A 19,855-nucleotide genomic window follows, 5' to 3' on the forward strand; every position below is an offset into this window, starting at 1 on the left:
CTTACAGCTGTTCACTTACCTGCAGGATCAAATTTTCTTTAATTCAGTATTTCTCACAATGACACATTATAAAATGCCTAGTGACCAAGTAACTTGAAAAATGCACATGAATATACTTTCCAAAACCACTCATTTGCCACAAAAATACACTCACTCACCAACAATGTTCGATGAATATTTGACTCTACAGTTTCGAAGAAAATGTTTCCAACTAATGATGCCACAGTTGGCAATAAAAGTGCTCCACAAAGCACCCGTGTTGCAGAAACGGGATCATTCATGGGAGGAAATTCTACACTGCTCCGTGTTCCCTCTGAAGGCCTGGAATGAAAAAATTATGGGAGTTTCAATCGTGGTAAGCAGACAAACTGATAAAGAAAAACAGTACACTGGTAACTGTGAAAACAGTGAAAGAGAGGTTTGAAATTAATCAAAATGTCAGAGTACCCTTTATTTGCACATTTCTGTTGTTCTTGGTAAGGAGGCTGATTCGCTGCAGCTCTACAGTTTAGTCTATGCCGTGCAAGTCTCTTCATCGCTGGTAAATATCGTTACCCAAATTGCTTGTAAGTGTACTGTTGTACTGCTAACCTATCGATAGTTGCCTCTCTGGCAAGGGTAGAATGCATGGGTAGTCGTAGCTCAGTTACTGTGGGGAGGTGATGCTGTGCTGTGTCTGCAGCACACATTTCTCAAGTCATTGTGACGTAATTAAAAATTTTTGCCACATAAGTTGAACATTTCATATCAGTGTTCATGGCTCAATATCTAAACGGTGACTACTTCAGATCTCGTATGTCATGTCAGGAGTTCAATAATCAATCACACTGGGATGGTTATGGGAAGATAGCCTGAACTGGATTGACTAATTACAAGTTCCAAGTGATACAAACATGTATGGCTGGACTGTTTGAATGTCACGAGCATAAATACTTTCTTGTTTCAGATGTTGCACACCTACTTTTTGAAACATCCACATCGTGACTCGGTCATGCGGACGCTCCTGTAATGAACGAAGGAATTGTTTAGTACTGACTGGAATAACTGTGGTTTACATTGACTTATAAAGCACATTCTGAACAGCGAACCTCATGTGTTTTCTGTGTTGCACGTATTTCAATTGGATACTATTACTTAGTATTTGAATTGGATCCTATTACTTACAACAACTTTAGTACATCAAAATGGATTATGCTGTTGGACTGTAACTACCGACTACGTCAACTGTGGAATGACGTTAATTGTGGAGAGAGCAGCTCAACCCTGTGTGTATGTCTGTAACAGAATATACTGAATTCCATCAGACTAAGTCAGTATTATTTGCGTGAGTAGCTCTGCATCTTGTTGGATAAAAATTATTATAGGAAACATCTAACTGGGCAGTGCAATAAGAGAAGAGCAACCACTGTGGAAAACCAGGCATGTGGAATTTAGGCAAGTGATCTCTTAAACGTCCAGCCCCTGTTACTGTCTTTATGGAGTACTTGTGCAGAGAACATATGTACCGCATTTTCCCTGGGTATGTTACAAGCTGCTTCCCTGTTTCTATTGTTTCATACCCAGAAAGCTGTTGAACTGAGCTTAACAAAAAGCAACAATAATTGTGTGGATGAAACTGTGTGTGGAGAGTGAGACAGTGCGAATGAAATTAGAACACAAGATTTTCATCGTATTTGCACATAATTAAGAGACAATTTTTTTCCTCTGTTCCATTATCTACAATAAGTGACTTGTACTAAATTATTAAAGGTTTAAGAAATATTATTATTAACCACCTACATTCATTTGTAGCTGCTTACTGTAGTCAAGCCTTTGTCAGACACTATAATTTCTACACCTCCACTTCCATTCACAAGAAAATTAACTATTCCTCAATAGTAGAGGATGTTTCTTAACCTATAATTTTGTTTACTCATGTTGTGCCATTGAGCTTATCCCCCCACCTCCATTCAATTGACAACCATTTTCTCTCTTTACCCACACAATCTTCAGCATTCTTCCACAGCTCCACATTTCATCATGTTTTGTCCGTACAGTTTATCCTTCATATTTCACTTCCACATAAGTATACAGTCCACGTATTTGATGTCAAATATATTTCTCTTTTTAATAATAGTTTTTCTTGCAGTTGCCACTCTGCATTTCATATTCTCTCTGCTTTTGCCACTGCCAGTTATTTTAACTCCATACTCTCACTATACTTTTATTGGTGTTAATCTTATAATCTGTTTTCAAAACATAATCGATTCAGTTAACCTGATCTTTCATGTCCTTCGATGTATGACAGAATTATGATTCCTTTGACAAACCTTAGAAAATACTAATTCTTGTCATTGATCTTTAATCTCTTTGCCAAATTTCTTTTTCATTTTCTTCACTGCTTGTGCTATATAAAGCATGAATAACATGGAGGACAGCTTACAACACTGTTTCACTGTTTTCTCCACTACCATCTTCTTTGTGTCTTTAGCTTCTCAAAATGCAGTCCAGTTTTTGTACAACCTGTAAATAAACTCCTCCAAACATACTAAATTCATATAAATTAGGGTGTGGTTATGGGCAGCCCTCGACAAAACATGTGTTCACAAAAAATTAATAACATTTTGGCTACTCACCCTGATGGAAGAATGTATTTAAGAAGAGGCAATTTGTACGAATGTCGTCGTAAAAAATTTAGGACAGCATCCTCCCAGTGAAGAGTTTTTCCAACAATTAATACCATAGGTATCATAGGCAGTCCAAAAAGCAGCACAAAAGGGTCTGCCTTTTCCATTACAGACATACCTTCATCCTGACCTACCACCTGGAAAACAGATAAATACATTCTCATGAAAAATGGATGTAAATGATTCATCCCTAAATATAACTTCCCATTCATTTTACTTGCAGGTTTCACGCATATACTAATGGAAAGAGAACTTTCAAAACAAATTCCAACTGTCACTGATACTCCAAACAGCTTCGAACTCTGGTTTAATCTAAATGAATCAAAATTACTGACAACATAGACCCAGCTAACATATTTAAAACAAACAGTCAAATAACTATCAAATTATCCATACAAATCAGGAGCTTTGGGAAGCAGATTCTATAAAATTCTTGGAGATATTTTTTGACAAAAAAATATCATGGTCTTCACACAAATTACATACTTGCCAAATAAGTCAAACAGTTGTTTCCACAATGTCAATGTCGTCATCTACAACTGACATGAATACAATAATTTATGCAACTAGGGTACAGAGAATACTGTTATTACGAAATACAATTATTAAAACGTTGAGTAACATTAATCTTAGGGATTCATGCTTATCTTTATTTACGAATCAATATTTTAACCACTCTATGTATTTTTATATGAATGGACTGTTTATCCTTACATCAATAACTAATCTCCACAACATATTCCTTACACAAAAAAAAAGGAAAAGAAAAGATCACGTTTCCACTCTGTGGATCAATAAAATACACATGTACATAAATTCTCAATCTGATTCCTGAAGTAGTACTGGTGGCACCGATAGACTTGTGTCCACATGCATTGACAATTCCAGTTTAGTGCACGGTATTCTGATAGGTGATATAGTTGATCTTTATTCGATATTGTGAGTCATGTTCTTACACATGCTCACTGATCAGACACAAACCTGGCTGTGTGATGAAATAACATCATAAGTGAGGGCTGTCTGCTCTGGCCCCTCGGAGGTGTCACACAGAAAGCACAGGACATTCAGAGAACAGACACTGCAAGCTGCCAAGTAGGATGTGTGAGAGGATCAACATAGTTTTCTAACAAGTATTGTAGATCGGACAGACAGTGCTGAAGTCACTTCTCAAGTAACTGAGTCCACTGAGGCCTGAAATAGATCGTGAAATAGTCGACAAAGTGAGAGCCTGTGATACCCAGAGGAAGATCATCAATGTGGTTTACTGCCTCAACAAATAACGTTATTCTCAACACAGAGCCCTGAGGTATCCTGTCCTCATGAATAAAAAGGTCCAATACAGGCAGACTTGCATGTACTTTAAAAACCGGGCCTTAAAAACCTCCTAATTAAGTGGGGCTCTCCTCAAAGTGGGGCAGGTGACCTTGGGAAGATCCGTGTATGGAGGATTCCCATCCTCCAAGAAGTGTCATAGGCCTACTGGGCTTTTGATTATGTGTATTTTTACAAGGGTGACCTTCTAATGCTTTCATTGATGACTTCAAAATAGTTTCAGGGTCAAATGCAGTCTACCCCCCCCCCCCCCCCCCCACACACACACGCACACACACACACACACACACACACACGCAGGTGCACGTGTTTGGGCTCAATTCTGATGTCCAAATTTTTATTGAGGCACCACTTTTGGCAACTGGATTCTTAAGGGCTGACACAAAAGCAATAAGAAATGCTGGAAGCTGCATTGGCTTAACAGCTTTTATAGCTTCACTATAGAAGGTTCTTCTTTTAACTTTCAGCTCCAAAAGTTTTCTTTTGTCAATATAAATGCTGCACTTTCTGTTCCACACCAGGTGAGATAAATGGAACATTCTGTACATTTTGGAGGAGACGTACAGGATTCAAGTGATTTGTAGGATGGGCCTCCCCAATCTCCACTTTTAGTTATACTATTACATGCCACAGTGGTATGGTCAAATATTTAGCATTTAAGGCATCAAATCTTATTTGGGATGTACTGTTAAACATTAAGGAGGATGTACCCTACAGTAATCTATTTAGGTAGTTCTGGTGTTCTGAAGGTTAAAATAAATGTTGCTTTTTTTCCCACGAAACGTTTTTTTTCCGACATACATTTCCAGCTCTGTATTACCAATGTTTTTCCATTCTTCTTTTAGTTATTTGGGTATAATCATCATTGTAACTGAGTGGGTAACTAGACATTTGCTGTAGTCAATGGTGTTATGCATTTCAGTTAGACTAGGGTATTCACTTAATGCCTCACATCCTAGAAACCTATGCACTTTGTGTGATGTAGCTGTTTCTACTAGTTGTGTACCATTACACCCTTATGCAGTCATTTTATTCATTTTAAAGAGCCAACAATTCCCTCCTAATAGAAAGAGGTTATCTTTTTTAAGGTTCTTTCTCTCCCTTAATTACTAAGGACGTATTATGATAGACTAGTGCCCATTTACTATCTTTTTGGTACTCTTTTTCGGTGGACTGACCATTCGAGCTCTGTTGGTTGGGCACAGGAACACACTGTTGATTGGGCATATTTACCTGATGGTCCCTGCCTCCCATTTGGAGTATTTTTGACGAGTTCACACCATTGGAATCCCATGAGACACTAGGAAAATGTCGACTCCGCTTATCTGAGTAAGGGTCTTACAACTGAAGGATGGGGGAGGGAGGCCGTGGCAGATGCATGGAGACTGCCCAGGTGTGCAGCACATCTTGAGGTGTGTGTGTGTGTGTGTGTGTGTGTGTGTGTGTGTGTGTGTGTGAGAGAGAGAGAGAGAGAGAGAGAGAGAGAGAGAGAGATATTCCGCCATCACACCTAATGATGGTCACTGGAGTATGCTCAGAGCTTGTGTAGTACAAGAGTACTGGAAATGCTGATCACAGCCCCAGCTTGGGAATCCCAGGTTTCCAGTCTCTGTAACTGTCCACCACTGGAGAGGCTCCATCCCCTAAGACGTGGAACATACTTCACCAGTACCCTCTGCTGAGGTTTGGCTTTGGTGACCCTGCCTGCAGCTACACCACCTCCAGAATAGCCCTCAGCTTCACTGAGACGGGCAAACCCTCCTGCCTGGCACTGAAGTGCCTGCAACAACACGGCATCTGCTGGGAGGGTGTGCAATCAGTTTTAAAAATCTCTGTATGTCCATCTTTTCAGAGATGGTTGTGGGACTCAGCTGTTCAGCACAGAATGTCACATCTAACACCTTCCAGCCATCTAATTTCCAAACTGTTATTTTATTTGGATACCAGTTTTGGCAATTTACTACGCCATTTGCAAGTGCCCTGACCATGTAGGAAGATTTTAATCTCGGTTCCAGTCAAAATAGGGCCCAACATTCAAAGACTGGTATCTGTAGATTTCTGCTCGATACAACGATCACTTCAACTGTCATCTGCCAACCAAAGTTGATGGTTGAAGTGATCACTGTATCAAGCAGAAATCTACAAAAAACCAGTCTTTGAATGCTGGCCCTTATTTTGATCGGAACCGATGTTGGAAACTTCCTACACATCAGTCAGGGGGCCTGAAGATGGCCTAGTAAAGCGCCGAAACTGGTAGTCAAATAAAATAACAGTTTGGAAATTAGACGGCTGAAAGGTGTTTGACCTGACATTCAGTTTTAAAATGGTTTATATGCATCAGAGCTCTGTAGTTCATTGCTGAGTTTATTGACATGTATAGAAAACACAATCTTTTGTGGAAAACTAAGAGCAAGGAACACAGCAAGATTGGAAGAGGAGACCAGTTGTTTGTGGTTCTAAATGTCTATACCAGGTTGCTGGTATACTTTAGGTATGGAACCGAAAATCTCCAGACACACAGAAATAGAGTAGAAGATACCTCACTGCCCACTCATACAGTTTATTTGAATTATGTAGTTACAAACATATCTAAAAATGTAAATATATTACCTAATACTTGTCACAATTGATACATCACTAGCCTTCATGAAACCAAAAAAAACACACAGACACAAAATGATAACAACTAGGCCATTCATCAAGATATTATGCAGAAAAATGGAATCTTCAATCCTCACTGTCCCACATCAATTCACTGGTGAAAGATTCAGAGGGGCACCACAGCTATTCCAGCTGCTTGTCCAGAACATCGAGCCCTGAGTGAACTGTGTGGCCAGAATGAAGCAACATTTTCTGGCACATGTTATCACAGGTGACACCTAGCAGCACACATTCTTGTTGGCCTAAGCATGCCCGCAAATTTATCATTCAGTGCAGCAATTCAACCCTAAAGTGGAGCCCCAAGCCCTCTCGTATGATCACTTAAGACTTGTCTACTAGCATACTTCACCTCTCAAGTGTACACTGCAGCAGCCTACTGTAAGTTTTTGGCTGCCACAAACTTAGTGGAGAATTGTACAGAGAGTGGACAGCGAAATTGCATGGTTTATCCCCTGACTGTCGGTTCCAGTGCAATAATCCTCAATGTAAACAGTAATATGCAACTACTCATCAGAGACATGATTCTTGTACGTTCAACGGATGAAGGGGTCCATAATGACCTCCTCAGACTTGAGGTTCCCTTGTTAAATACTCGCCTCCCCATCATTAGGGCTTCTGACAGTCTCTATCGTAATCAGCACCATTACATGGTCCTTTTCCACAGGTGTTTACAGCCTGTCTGACTTTCCAGGCCCAACACCGACCACAGCCTGCACGGCATTCTGATCTGCTCATGGCTGGCAAGCCCTCAATCAATGTGCATCGCCCACAACTGCAACTGTTTTACCACTCACCAATAGGCTAAATTTGGGCTCACCTCCGCTACAGGAACTCTCCAAACACCTATGCAGCTACAGCAACGAAACTATCTGAGTGAAAAGGCAGTTCGTGGCCCACATTCACTATCATTCTACAGTCTTCATGGCATGCATTTTTGTGGTAAACATTGAAGGAGCCACAGACATCCTTGGTTTGGACCTTTCAAAGTTTTGGGCTTGGAATTACAGCATTAATACATCAGGGGCTAGCTCCTACTCAAGCGAGCTTTGCTCCAAGTACAAGTCAGTTTGTTCTCATCCTACCACGGTCGACACTAGTTTTGAGGCTCATCTCACACTCCTTGCACGGCCAATCCCTGTTTCTTCAAAGCACGAAATGTTCCATTCAGTCTCGGGGATAATCTACAAGAGCAGCTACAGCACCTCTAAGTGGAAGACATTCTACTACGTACAGACACCAGCGGTGAGTGAGCTACCCTCATTGTACCATGGAAAAGTCGAACATGAATTTATGGCAATTTCAAGGCCACAGTCAACACATAGTCTGTCGTAGATGCCTATCAGATTTCAGAGATGGATGACACTATGGTGCAGCTTGCAGCAAGCAAATTTTCACCGAGATTTATCAGCAAGATGCTTACCTTTAGCTCCCCCTGGATGAGGATTCGCAGAGCATTCTGACCATGAACGCTCTGTTTGGACTATTATGCTATAACAGACTTCCTTTTGGCATTGCCAGTGCTCCGGTTAATTTTCAGTGGTATTTGGACAAGTCGCCACAGCACATTCCCAGCACAGTGAACTATCTTCATAACATTCTAGTTATTGGTAAAAACACCCAAGAGCTGGTGCAACCCTCATGCCTGTTTTGCTCCTTCCACAACTCAGTCTCAAGTATCAAAGACAAAAGCCCTTTTTTTGGCTCAGGTGGAATATCTTTCGTCATTTTCTCACTGTTTCGGGAATATGACCCATACCTCAATATAATCAAACCATTCAGCAACTTCCAGTCCCAAAGGACACAGGGTATCTACAATCTGTGCTTGACCAACTTAATTATTATTGCACGTTCATCCCACACGTCGTGGCCACAGAAAAACCGCCCTATCAGTTGTTAAACAAAAGTGTGAAGTGGAACTGAACTCCTGCATGTAATAAAGCTTTCCAAGACCTCATTTAAGGCTCGCTTCATCTGCCACGCCTTACTGCTTGCGACCCATCAAAATCTTCAATTTTATCAAGTTGATGCTTCAGATTACGGCTTGGGTGCGGAGTTATCCAAGGAAGAAGATTGTGTGGAATTTCTTACTTTGTTCACATCTAATACTCCGACACACACACAACACAACTATGGTCAGATAGCACTAGCTATCGTGTTTGCAACTCACGAAATTCCACAATTATGTGCATGGACGTCATTCCACATCATTGATTGACCATAAAACTCTTATTGCTTTTCAAGGAAGACTCCAATGTTCCAACCAAATTAGCACATCACCTCCAGATGTGGGCAATGTTTTCATCTAGCTATTAATACGAGTTCAGATATTGCCCAATAGGTCAACATTCCAACGCTGACACACACCAGGTCATGCAATTAATTGAAATGGAAGTCTGTTGCCATATGGGCACACAAGCAGAAGAAGACATAGCTACCCTTCCCTTGCCTTGGAGGTCTCATATATCCGGAAAATACTCTGGTGCACAGAGGGTGGCCAATGGATCGGAAATATTTCAGTCATGTGGGAGTCCAACAATTCTGGCACAGGCATCACACATTCTCCACCCTCAGTGCAGTCTTCTTGTTGCAAGAGGAAGATGGTCGCGTCCGCAATCTCACTCCCCTTGCAGCACCACATCCTGCCCTCCTACATCAGGACCACTAAGGAGTTATGCTCACGAAGAGGCTGGCCTATCAACATCTGTATTGTCAGGGCATCTATATAAACATTGCCAACATGATGGCACCACGCAAGGCCTGTCAAAGCCACTAGGTAGCAACTGCTTGCAGGTACTATCTTTGGCCGTATGTTTCAGCACTCTGGTTGAGACTCCTTTTAGACTTTGATGGCCTCTTCCTTTGTTATTCACAGTTTATTGGGTTCGATGTGGAAACTGGATTCCTGTATGTTTCTTGGACATCTCCAATATCCTCGGCACAGGCTTTGGCGTGAATCTTCTCCATAGAAGGCCTCCTGAAAACCTTGGTTACCAACTACGACCCTCACTTTACAACTTCTTTGCCCTTCCAACATAACTGCCCTAGTGCACATGGTGCCTTTTCATCCTGCACCCAATGGATTATCAGAAAGTTTTGATCACACATACAAGTCAGAATTGGCAAATATGCACAACCATTGTAATTTAGATGAAGCCGTCACTCAGTTTTTGTCATCCTATCACACTCAATCCTTCAGGTCAGTGCCAGCCATGCTGAAGAGCTCCACAGACAGAAGCACTGGAATTCTCCATCCTACGAAAACTCAGTCTCTCCATCTGTGGGGTCTTGAGGCCACTCTTATTCCATCCAAAACAATGTCTGGAAGTTGGTTTTCTCAAAAAGAGTTGCTGCCACTGGGCCCCAGTAGTGGTCACCTATTTATTGGGACAACCCATGGTGGAAGTGAGGCTACATGACAGCTCCATTACACAAGTGTGACAACCAGGTGCACCCAGGGTTAACAGCGACACCACCTAGCAGTGGATTGTCATGATCTTTTGTTCCACAGTCAGACGTGCCCATGGACATCAACCTCAGCCAACCTGAGTCACCAGTTCCATCAGCGCCTGAAAGGAGGTGCCAGGCTCCCCAGATATCTAGGGTGGGAGGGATGCTGTGTACAGACTGTATACCCTACAGACTGACAACATCAAAACAACAATATACTAGCAGCCTATCTTCCACGAAGGGGTTATATCAGCAGATGACAGAGCTTAAATCACACATGCTGCCCAGACCGACAGAGTGAGCACCGGCAGAAGTCGCTGTCCCTGTGGGCCTGTTTGCCTCTGCAGGTCACGTGATCACAAACAATTCCTCTAGGATCTCTACATGGCCTGGATATTTAGGGTGGCGCAAAACCATTGTGAGGTATCTTCTGTCCCATTCTGGGCCAGGCACTGACTGCACCTATATTTCTTTGACCGGAGCCTTGACCAAAATCTTAGCTACATCTGCCATGCTGCACCAGCCACCACCAACAGAGAGCCTTCACCATCACCAGGACTCAGTCTCTGCATCAGAGATGACCAGGATCTTTGTATCAGCTGTTGACCTTTACTATGTCATTTTGTTCTACTTCTGAGTGAATATCATTACTGCCTTCAGCCTAAGTCCGCACTTGTGTAAATTCAGCACTAATCACTAACTTTCACAAACTATTGTAGTGATTAACTTTTTTTCCAACAGGAGCATTTTGGCTCATGCGCTTTCCAATAAAACTGTTTTACATTGTCAATCTGGGATGTGTTCTCAATGCCCCTAATCCAGTGAAAGACTTAGTAGATCACTCGTCTCAGGTCAGCCAGCAAGGCACACACTGCAAGAATATGAGCGACAGTGAGATGACAACCATAGCTGCATTGACGGTTATACTCCTGATGCAAAGGAACTCTTGGGTAAGTCTGGTTTCACCAATATGCGGCCAGCACAGTAAGGTGGCATCTTTCTGAGAGCACTGGTGAGAAGTATGACACATCTTGGCAGTGCTCTTGATTGCTCTCACCTTGTTGAAGGTGGTGGTGGCCTGACATTCAATATCTCACGTTTTTTAAGTTTGATGCCACAGCTGCAATCTGCAATTCAGCACTCGGTACTCTGAGTTAAGTTTGTCTCCTGTGGTTGCTTCTTTACCTAATTTGTCAGTGAGTTCATTTCCCGGAATAGCCACATGGCTCAGTGCCCTGATGAATGTTACTGTCGTTCTGGGGCTATGGAGGTCAACTGATAGGTTTTGGATGTCAGCGATCGAAGGGTTTTACAGATAGCACTGAAATATGTCCTATAAGGAGCTCATGGAGTTGCTACAAACCAGGAAGCCCTTCGTGGCTGGAGTTTTAACATACTGTAGTGCCTGTGATACGGTGACCAACTCTGCAATGTATACACTGCATGTCCCTTTGAATGTGCAGAAGGAAAACCGACCTTGTCATTGACTTTCGATCCATCTGTGTATGTGCATGTCGAATCTGGGTAGTCATGAAGAACAGAACGGAACATGCGCCTGAGGATGGTACGTTCACCGTTTTTCTTAGGGCCACAAAAGAGATCCATCTGAATGACAGGTCTGGGTATAAGCTACAGGCAAGAACAGAGAGGGGAAAGCAGGGTGAAGGCAATTTCTCAAGACGGGACACTCAGAAAAGACGAGGGGGCAGATAGAGATCCTCGCATAGAATGTCCAATATTATCTCACAAGCTGATCTACTCACTTTTGAGTGATTCATAAACAGTCTGAACTGATGATAATGAAACAGAGATGAGTACCTTGAGTGGGTAGGAATTTGACAATGTGACCACACAGCTCGCCAAGAGTTGTTGGCGTCTGACCCTCAGTGGTGGGACACCAGCTTCCACCAGGAAGTTGTCTGCAGAGAACATACAGAAAGCTCCAGTTGCCGATCACATCTGTACTCGGGTCAGAATAAAATCAATGCTTTATAAAAATGCAGAAGAACTGTGCAGTCTGTGCCACAGGAGGTGCTGCTGAGAAATCAGAATATTAGGCTTCTCCATGCAATATGCTTTGAGGTGGCATAATGTGGTAGCCACATTAATTTACTGTCAACTAAAAGGCTTAAAAATTTGAAAGTTTTTACAACTTCAATTACTGGTTACTAAAGTAAAGTTCTGGGCACAGGAAGACAGTCCTAAGTTGACAAAAATTCACAACGCAAGTTTTTGCAGGAGAAAACTGATGGCCAGAATTCAGGGCCCAATAATGTACACTCTGTATTGCCCGTGAGATTAATACTTTATGGTGCGCAATCATTGAGAGCTGCAATACAGGCAAAGGTCATCCACAAACAGTGATTGTGGGATCCCACTGCAATTGTAATACCATTGACTGCAACGTCAAAGAGTTAGGCTCAGAACCAACCCATGAATGACTCCATCTTCTTGTGAACAATGGCTGCTGAGAGTCAAATCTCTCCAGACCTGAAATCTGGAGGAGAACAGAAAGTTCTGGATAAAAATGAGTAAATTGTTTCTCGCATGAGGCTATTAGTTGTACATGTTGATAGCTTTTAATTACTAGATAGTCTACAGTTAGTCATGGTTTTTGATTATGTATTTTTCCGTTGCTTTTGTCAACACATAAAATGGCAACAGAAACTCTGTGCCTGGATAACAAATCATACAAAATGTATGTGTAACAACAAAACAAAAGAAATAGGCATGTTAACATGATAAACAAGGGAAACAAGGGAAAAACGCTGACATCAAAAACCATGACAAGCTGTTTACTGTAGTAGTAGAGGGGTTTTTTGGGCGCACGACAGCAAGGTCTTCAGCGCCCTTTCAGTAACATAGTGAGACGGGTGTCAAGAAAAAAACTCAGAACAGCAATATAAAGCGGAACATAAAACACAGGGAACAATTGTTGAAAAACATGTGCTCACCCACACCGAAGCGTGGGATGAAACAGGGCGTCAGCAGTAAAACATGGACAACACAGGAAGACGGCGGTAGCGGGAGCTAAAACAATGTAGCAGATGGAAGTGGTTGGCTGACCACAAGGAAAAAAGGGAGGAGTCAGCCACTCTGCAATACACTAAAACCTCCAGCCTAAAAGTTTAGGCCAGAGTCCAGACACATTATAAAACTTAAAAACCCTAGACACACACGTCTCATCGTTAGCTAAAACACAAGGCAGATCCCCATCAACTTGTGCTTCTGCCCTTGCATCACGGTATAAAATGCAGTCTGTTAAAATGTGCCGGACAGAGATGCGCACACCACAAGCATCACAAAATGGAGGATCCTCCCGCCGTAATAAAAAGCTATGTGTGAGAGGACAGTGCCTGATCCGAAGACGTGTGAGGGCCACCTCTTCCCGCCTGAGCAACTGGCAGGAGGAACGCCACGGCCGAGTGGTTGACTTTACCAACCACAGTTTATTGGCCGTCACTGCCAGCCATTTGTCCTCCCACAACTCCATGCACTTCCTGTGGAGTGCAGAGATGACAAACTGCAAGGGGATAGGACACTGGACCACATCCTGCTCTCTGTAGGCCTCCTTGGCAGCCCGACCGGCCTGTTCATTGCCCCATATTCCAACATGACCAGGCACCCAGCAGAAGGAGACCTCTTTAGCCCGCTGTTGGAGCAAGTACAGTTGGTCATATATCAGCTGGACCATCTCCTCAGTCGGGTACAGGTTCTGCAGTGATTGTAAGGCACTAAGAGAATCGGAGCAGAGAAGAAATTGATCGCCCCGAACATGATTCATCTGCTCCAGTGCCTTCAAGATCGCGTGGAGCTCTGCTGCGAAAACGGTATATTCAGCAGGGAGGCGAATCCGGGTAACATGATCAGGGAACACCAAAGAACAGCCAAGGAAATTCTCCTGTTTGGAGCCATCGGTGTAAACGACAGTGAAACCGTGATGAACATCTAAAATGTTAAAAAACAGAGATTGGAATCTAAAATCTGGTGTGCTACCTTTCTTAAAATTAGTCAAATCTAAAATAAGTTTGGGTCTCCGGAGAAGCCAAGGTGGAAATCTGCTCCAACCGTGACGTAAAACACGAAGACCAGCCATAGACATCGCAGCGAGGCAATCCTGTGCGCGAATCCTATAGGGCTGCGTTGCACGTTGCCAGTTATGAGATAACCGTGCCAGAGGAGGCTGAGCAACGGTATGGTATGCAGGTGTGTATGGTGTGGACAAAGTTTTATACGCCTGGAGTAGTGTAAGTAGCCGTCGTCGCATATGAAGTGGCAGTTCACCAGCCTCTGCACAGAGGCTTGGTATGGGGCTAGTTCGAAATGCCCCAGTGGCCAACCGAAGCCCTTCATGGTGCACAACGTCCAACATCTTTAAGTAAGAAGGCCTCGCAGACCCATACACCGTGCACCCATAATCGAGCCGAGATCGCACAAACGCCCTGTAAAACTGGAGCAGACAAGTCCTGTCAGCTCCCCATGTACTGTGGCTATGACATTTTAAAATACTTAAAGCCTGAAGCGACCGCCGTTTCAGGTCTTTAAGATGAGATAATCATGCAAGCTTCGAGTCAAAAATGAGGCCCAGAAATCTCACCGTGTCTTTCAAAGTAAGAATAGTGTCCCTCATTCTCAACTCAGGAAAGGTTAAAATCGAACGAGAACGGTGAAAAAGAACACATACAGACTTCTCAGAGGAAAACTTAAAACCACTCTTCTGCGCCCAGTCATCCAAACATCTAATAGTAAGTTGCAACTGACGCGTTGTCGTTGCAAGGCTGGAAGAAGAGCAAAACAAAGACAAATCATCCACAAACAAGGACAGGACTTTTCATATGGACATAATGCTATTAATAGCAATGGCAAAGAGAGTCACACTTAAAACACTACCCTGAGGGACACCGTTCTCCTGCTCAAAGCGATCAGACAGGACGTCACCAATTCGGTATCTAAAATATCGTGGTGAGAGGAAAGACTGAATAAAAAGAGGTAGACAACCACAAAAACATCGTAGGCCTTCTCGATATCGAAAAATACACCTAGAAGGTGATGATGGCATAGGAAAGCTTGTTGTACAGCCGCCTCCAGGAGGGCAAGGATATCGAAGGTGGAACGAAACCTCCTGAACCCACACTGAAAGCGACTAAGAAGTTGCTGGGATTCTAACATCCAGACAAGGTGGCGGTTGACCATCAGCTCCAAGGTCTTCCCCATGCAAGTAGTGAGGGCAACACTATGGTAGCTACTCGGGCTCGTGCGGTCTTTCCCAGGTTTTAAAAAAAGGAATTAAAACTGCCTCGCGCCACACGCCAGGAAGGTGACCCAATGCCCAAACGGCATTAAAAAGTGCAAGGAGGATTTCTTTGTTGCGCATTGTGAGGTGCCATAGCATACTGTAATGGATCCTGTCATGACCAGGGGATGTGTCACGAGCTGCAGACAATGCAGAATCAATTTCCCACATAGAAAATGGGCAGTTGTAAACTTCATGAGAGGTGGACTGCAACCGCTCTATGGCGCTGGAAACCTGGATCCTGACTGGTTGTTGCAATAACTGTGGCAAAATACGCTGCCATAGTCTGGGCAATGTCTCGTGGATCCGTGTGGAGAGTGCTGTTATTCATTACAGCAGCTATGGGGCACCTCTCTCCTCTGCCAGAAATTCTCCTGACGGTCTCCCACACAATGGAACTTTTGGTGGAACGATTAATGCTGTTCAGGAACTTTTGCCACGACCTCTTCTAGCTCTCACGAATAAAGCGGCGACATCTTGCCCTCGTCACCCGGAAGGCTGCAAGATTCTCAGCAGTTGGCCGACACTGGAACCGACGCAGAGCCGCACGCCTGGTCCTGATTGTAGAGCGGCATTCGGCACTCCACCAAGGGACAGGTGGCCTCTTCCGGTGGCCTGTGGACTGTGGAACGGATGCTGCAGCAGCGTGGTGGACTGCTTTGGTAATATGATCCATCCACGCCTCAACATTCACACAGTGTTCGAACTGGGCCAACTGGCTATAAAATGTCCAGTCGGCTCCACTGAGCACCAATCGTGGTGGTCTCCTTTCGGGACCCACGCGATCTGGCAGGTGAATCCAGATTGGGAAATGATCACTGCCATGCAAGTCAGCGACCACTTCCCAACGAGCACTCGCGGCAAGAGACCCAGTCGCCATGCAGAAATGAGTGCTCTGTCCTCCATTGAGCAAGTAGGCACAGGATGACAGGAGAAGCCTCTCAACTGCTCTACCCCTGGGACAGGTAATTGCAGAGCCCCAAAGCACATTGTGGGCATTAAAATCACCACAAATAATGAATGGCTGGGGGAGCTGTGTAAGAAGGTCGGTGAGGGCCGCTTCATCAAGTGCATCATGTGGGGGCAAGTAAAGCGAACATACAGTCAATGGATGATGCACGTGCACGGACACAGCAGCGGCCTGTAAAGGCGTCGTAAGTGAGAGAGGTGAGGAGTGGTAGTCTGTCCTGACAAAAATACCTACGCCTCCTCTAGCTCTCTCTCTCCACGCAGGTCGTCCTTTTTGTGGAGTGTATAGGCTCGTAGCTCAGGGGAGTAAGAGGGGTGGAAATAAGTCTCCTGGAGACATAGACACAGTGGTCTACCCTGAGATAGTAGACGAAGTTCCTCCACATGCGTCCTGAGCCTTTGCAAGTTCCACTGAAGGATGGGAGCCATCTATGATGGGGGTAGCACCTTCATCCTGTCTCTCTGACGGGGCGGGGAGACCGCAGCAGGTGGAGGGGCAGGCGTGGGGCGAGATGATTGCCCCACACATACATCGTATTCCATGAACTCTGGGGAAGAGTCAGATGAAGCCTCACGTAAAACAACATCTGCATGGTCAGATGGTTTACCACGGGATTTGACCCGCTGTTGCTGCTGTACAGGAGCTTTCTGCAGTTTGGTGGGCTTTGGGGGAGCTGATGTGGGAGTGGTAATGGCTGTACAGGGCTGGGCTTCGGAACATCCTCCGCTGTTGGAGGCACCAGGGGCTGGCCCAAGTTCATCACTGTACCTTTGTCTGCCGTTCGAGTAGGGGCTACTGGCTCTGAAACACTGGCTGCCTTGCAAGTGCACTGACAGCTGCAGGTATTAGTGCCAACACTCACCCCCTCTGTCTGCGTTGAGGCATCGACTTTTGGTGTAGGCTTCTGAACCAGGGATGCAAAAGATGTAGCAAATGTGGGAGGTTGCATCGACTTATGGATCTTCTTGGCCTCACCATAGGGGATACGCTTGGTTGTTTTTATTTCCTGGACTTTGCGTTCCTCTAAAAATATTCGGCAGTCCCTACTCCAAACAGGGTGGTTCCCAGAGCAATTGATACATTTGGCTGGAGACTAGCAACCAGCTCCTTCATGAGCAGCCTTACCACAGTTGCCACAAGTCACTTCACCTTTACATCCTAAGGTGGTATGCCCAAAACAGTGGCATTTGAAACAGCGCATTGGGGTCGGGAAATAAGGCCTCACACTAAGGCGAAGGAAGCCAGCTTTAACATGTTCAGGAAGTTTCGCGCTACTGAAGGTCAGAATAAAGGAGTCAGATTTGACAAGATTGCCATCAACCCTCTTCATGATACTTCCGGAGCCCACTCACGTTGCAGTTCTTCCTTGGGAATGTCAACTAGATCCCGGCATGTCACAACACCTTTGCTGTAGTTCAAAGTGCTGTGCAGTTCAGTGTCTATGGCATACTCTCCAAGGCATTTAGCAGATTGGAGGCTAGTTGCTTGCTGGGAAGTGGAAGTCTCCACTAGCAAGGTCCCATTACGTAAGTGCTTCACCGATTTTAAGGAGCCACAGATTCCCTCCAAACCCTTTTGTATATAGAAGGACGAAACCTTCTCGAAACTACTCTCCTTCAGTTTCACAATGAGAAACACATTCGGATTACCAGAATGCATTCTGTTACCTAAGACTTGACTCATCAAAGAAGTGCCGGAGTCAGGGGGACTGACTGCACGAGCACTCTTAAGAGACTGGGTGTTAGAACCTTCCAGCAGCCCACCCTTTCCGCTGGGAGGAAGAAAAGAGGACTTCGAAGGATCCATCTCAGTCCCACGAGCAGCTAGAGAACTAAAAGTCCACCTAGACAGAGCCCTGCGTGCCTAGGTAAGCCTTATACAACTGAGGTGCTGCAGGTTCCCCAGAGGTTGCCCGCTAACGACTGTTCCACCTCAACAGCCACGCATCTCATCAGCGCGCGGCACACCTTGAAATTGAGGGGTTGTTTATAGAGGTTTATCCCATCCTCGCGATCCGGGCGATCCCCATTCCCTGAGACACACAACATTCCACCGCCGCGCCACACGGTGGTCGGTGAGCTTACGGTGACGGGACTGGCGACGCTTACCAGTCCCCAGCTCAGGAACCCCAGGGTCGCCAGGCCCGGCACCTGAATGCCGAGCCCCTGGGGGCCTGTTTATTGAAGACCATATTTAAAGCTAGCAGCATACACAGCTAATAGCTTCTTGTGAGATGATGCAACATGCACTGAAGATCATAGGCGTAAGGTCCAAAGAATTGTCATTACATGGATGGACACCTGTTGGCGTCAGGCAGCCAATGGCCAGTGGCAGTTGTCTGTTCTACTGAACGGGAATTCTCAAGCAAAAAATTATTCTGATCAGTTTTCTATTAATGGCAATTAAGGAAGTAAATTATCTTTCAGTTCCATCAGATTGGTGATTTCAGGAAACGAAAAGCACTTTACAAAATTTATGTTTATCTGCATCATTTGTATGAGTACGGGTTGTCTGTTGGATTGGTGCTTGCAAAATATTTTGATGATCTCATGTTCGATTTCACCCGAGTCACAAATTTTAACATACACCATCCTTCACCTCCGCGAAAGCCACACAAAAATGCTGGGATCGATTATCATTTGGACTCACATTTTAGCATGGTGATTCCCGCTACCAGCCGGTATGAAATTGGTTTAGTTCAGACTGACAGACAAATGTAGCAGCAAATGAAAACTCCGAATGTTAATTCCAGATCCCCCCCCCCCCCCCCCCCCGCTATCGAAAAATAATAAATTGAAAAGTAATTATCCATTTGTGAACACAAAATTTGTTTAGTGCTACACACTTTGCTTACTAACTAGATTTTTCCAAGGCTATGGACCAAGACCATGGATGACCACAGTAATATTAGTTCACAATATTTGTGATCCTTCAGCATTATTAATATTATACATGTCTTTCTTTTTAGAGGCAGAACATAGTGACCAGTACATAGAAATGCAATATAAATGTGATAAAGGGAGGACACAAACCCCCAAAGTTTGTGTTTGTTGACCAATGTTAACAAATAAGTTTATCTCTTTCTTAGAACTTGGAGTTGTCATTTCCAGTAACTGTATGTGTTAAGTATTAGGTCTAAGCATGCTATCATGTTATTATAATTAATTATTTTAATAAAATGCCAATTTTTGATCAATTACCTGCAGCAATAAATTTTCACTATCAATCATCAAGATTTTTTTAGTTGTGGTATTAACGTATGGGAACTATAAACAAGAAGCAGGCCTAAGTTGGCAACATCATTTCAGAAATTATTAAACTCATTTCTCTATTACCTGCACTCCTAGACATGTTAATAACAAAACTAATAATCACTGTACCTTGCAACTCGAAAGTTTATTTGTTGTTGGGGTCCTTTACAACTATTGTTTCCACATCGAATTACGACACATGGCAGATTATTGTATCAGTAAAGGAAACTGTCGG

The 19,855-nt window shown here is 43.9% G+C and overlaps 1 protein-coding gene across 1 annotated transcript in view; it reads right to left on the reverse strand.

The window, feature by feature from the left end:
* LOC126474134 (E3 ubiquitin-protein ligase MARCHF5-like) overlaps positions 1 to 19,855 on the reverse strand; it is an 86,381-nt gene that overhangs the window by 16,475 nt on the left and 50,051 nt on the right. The window contains 2 exon segments of the mRNA XM_050101571.1: positions 159 to 321; positions 2,616 to 2,803. Of these exon segments, the coding sequence (XP_049957528.1) occupies positions 159 to 321; positions 2,616 to 2,803 (351 nt within the window).

Source organism: Schistocerca serialis, chromosome 4, assembly GCF_023864345.2.
Source record: "Schistocerca serialis cubense isolate TAMUIC-IGC-003099 chromosome 4, iqSchSeri2.2, whole genome shotgun sequence".
Classification (NCBI taxonomy): domain Eukaryota; kingdom Metazoa; phylum Arthropoda; class Insecta; order Orthoptera; family Acrididae; genus Schistocerca; species Schistocerca serialis.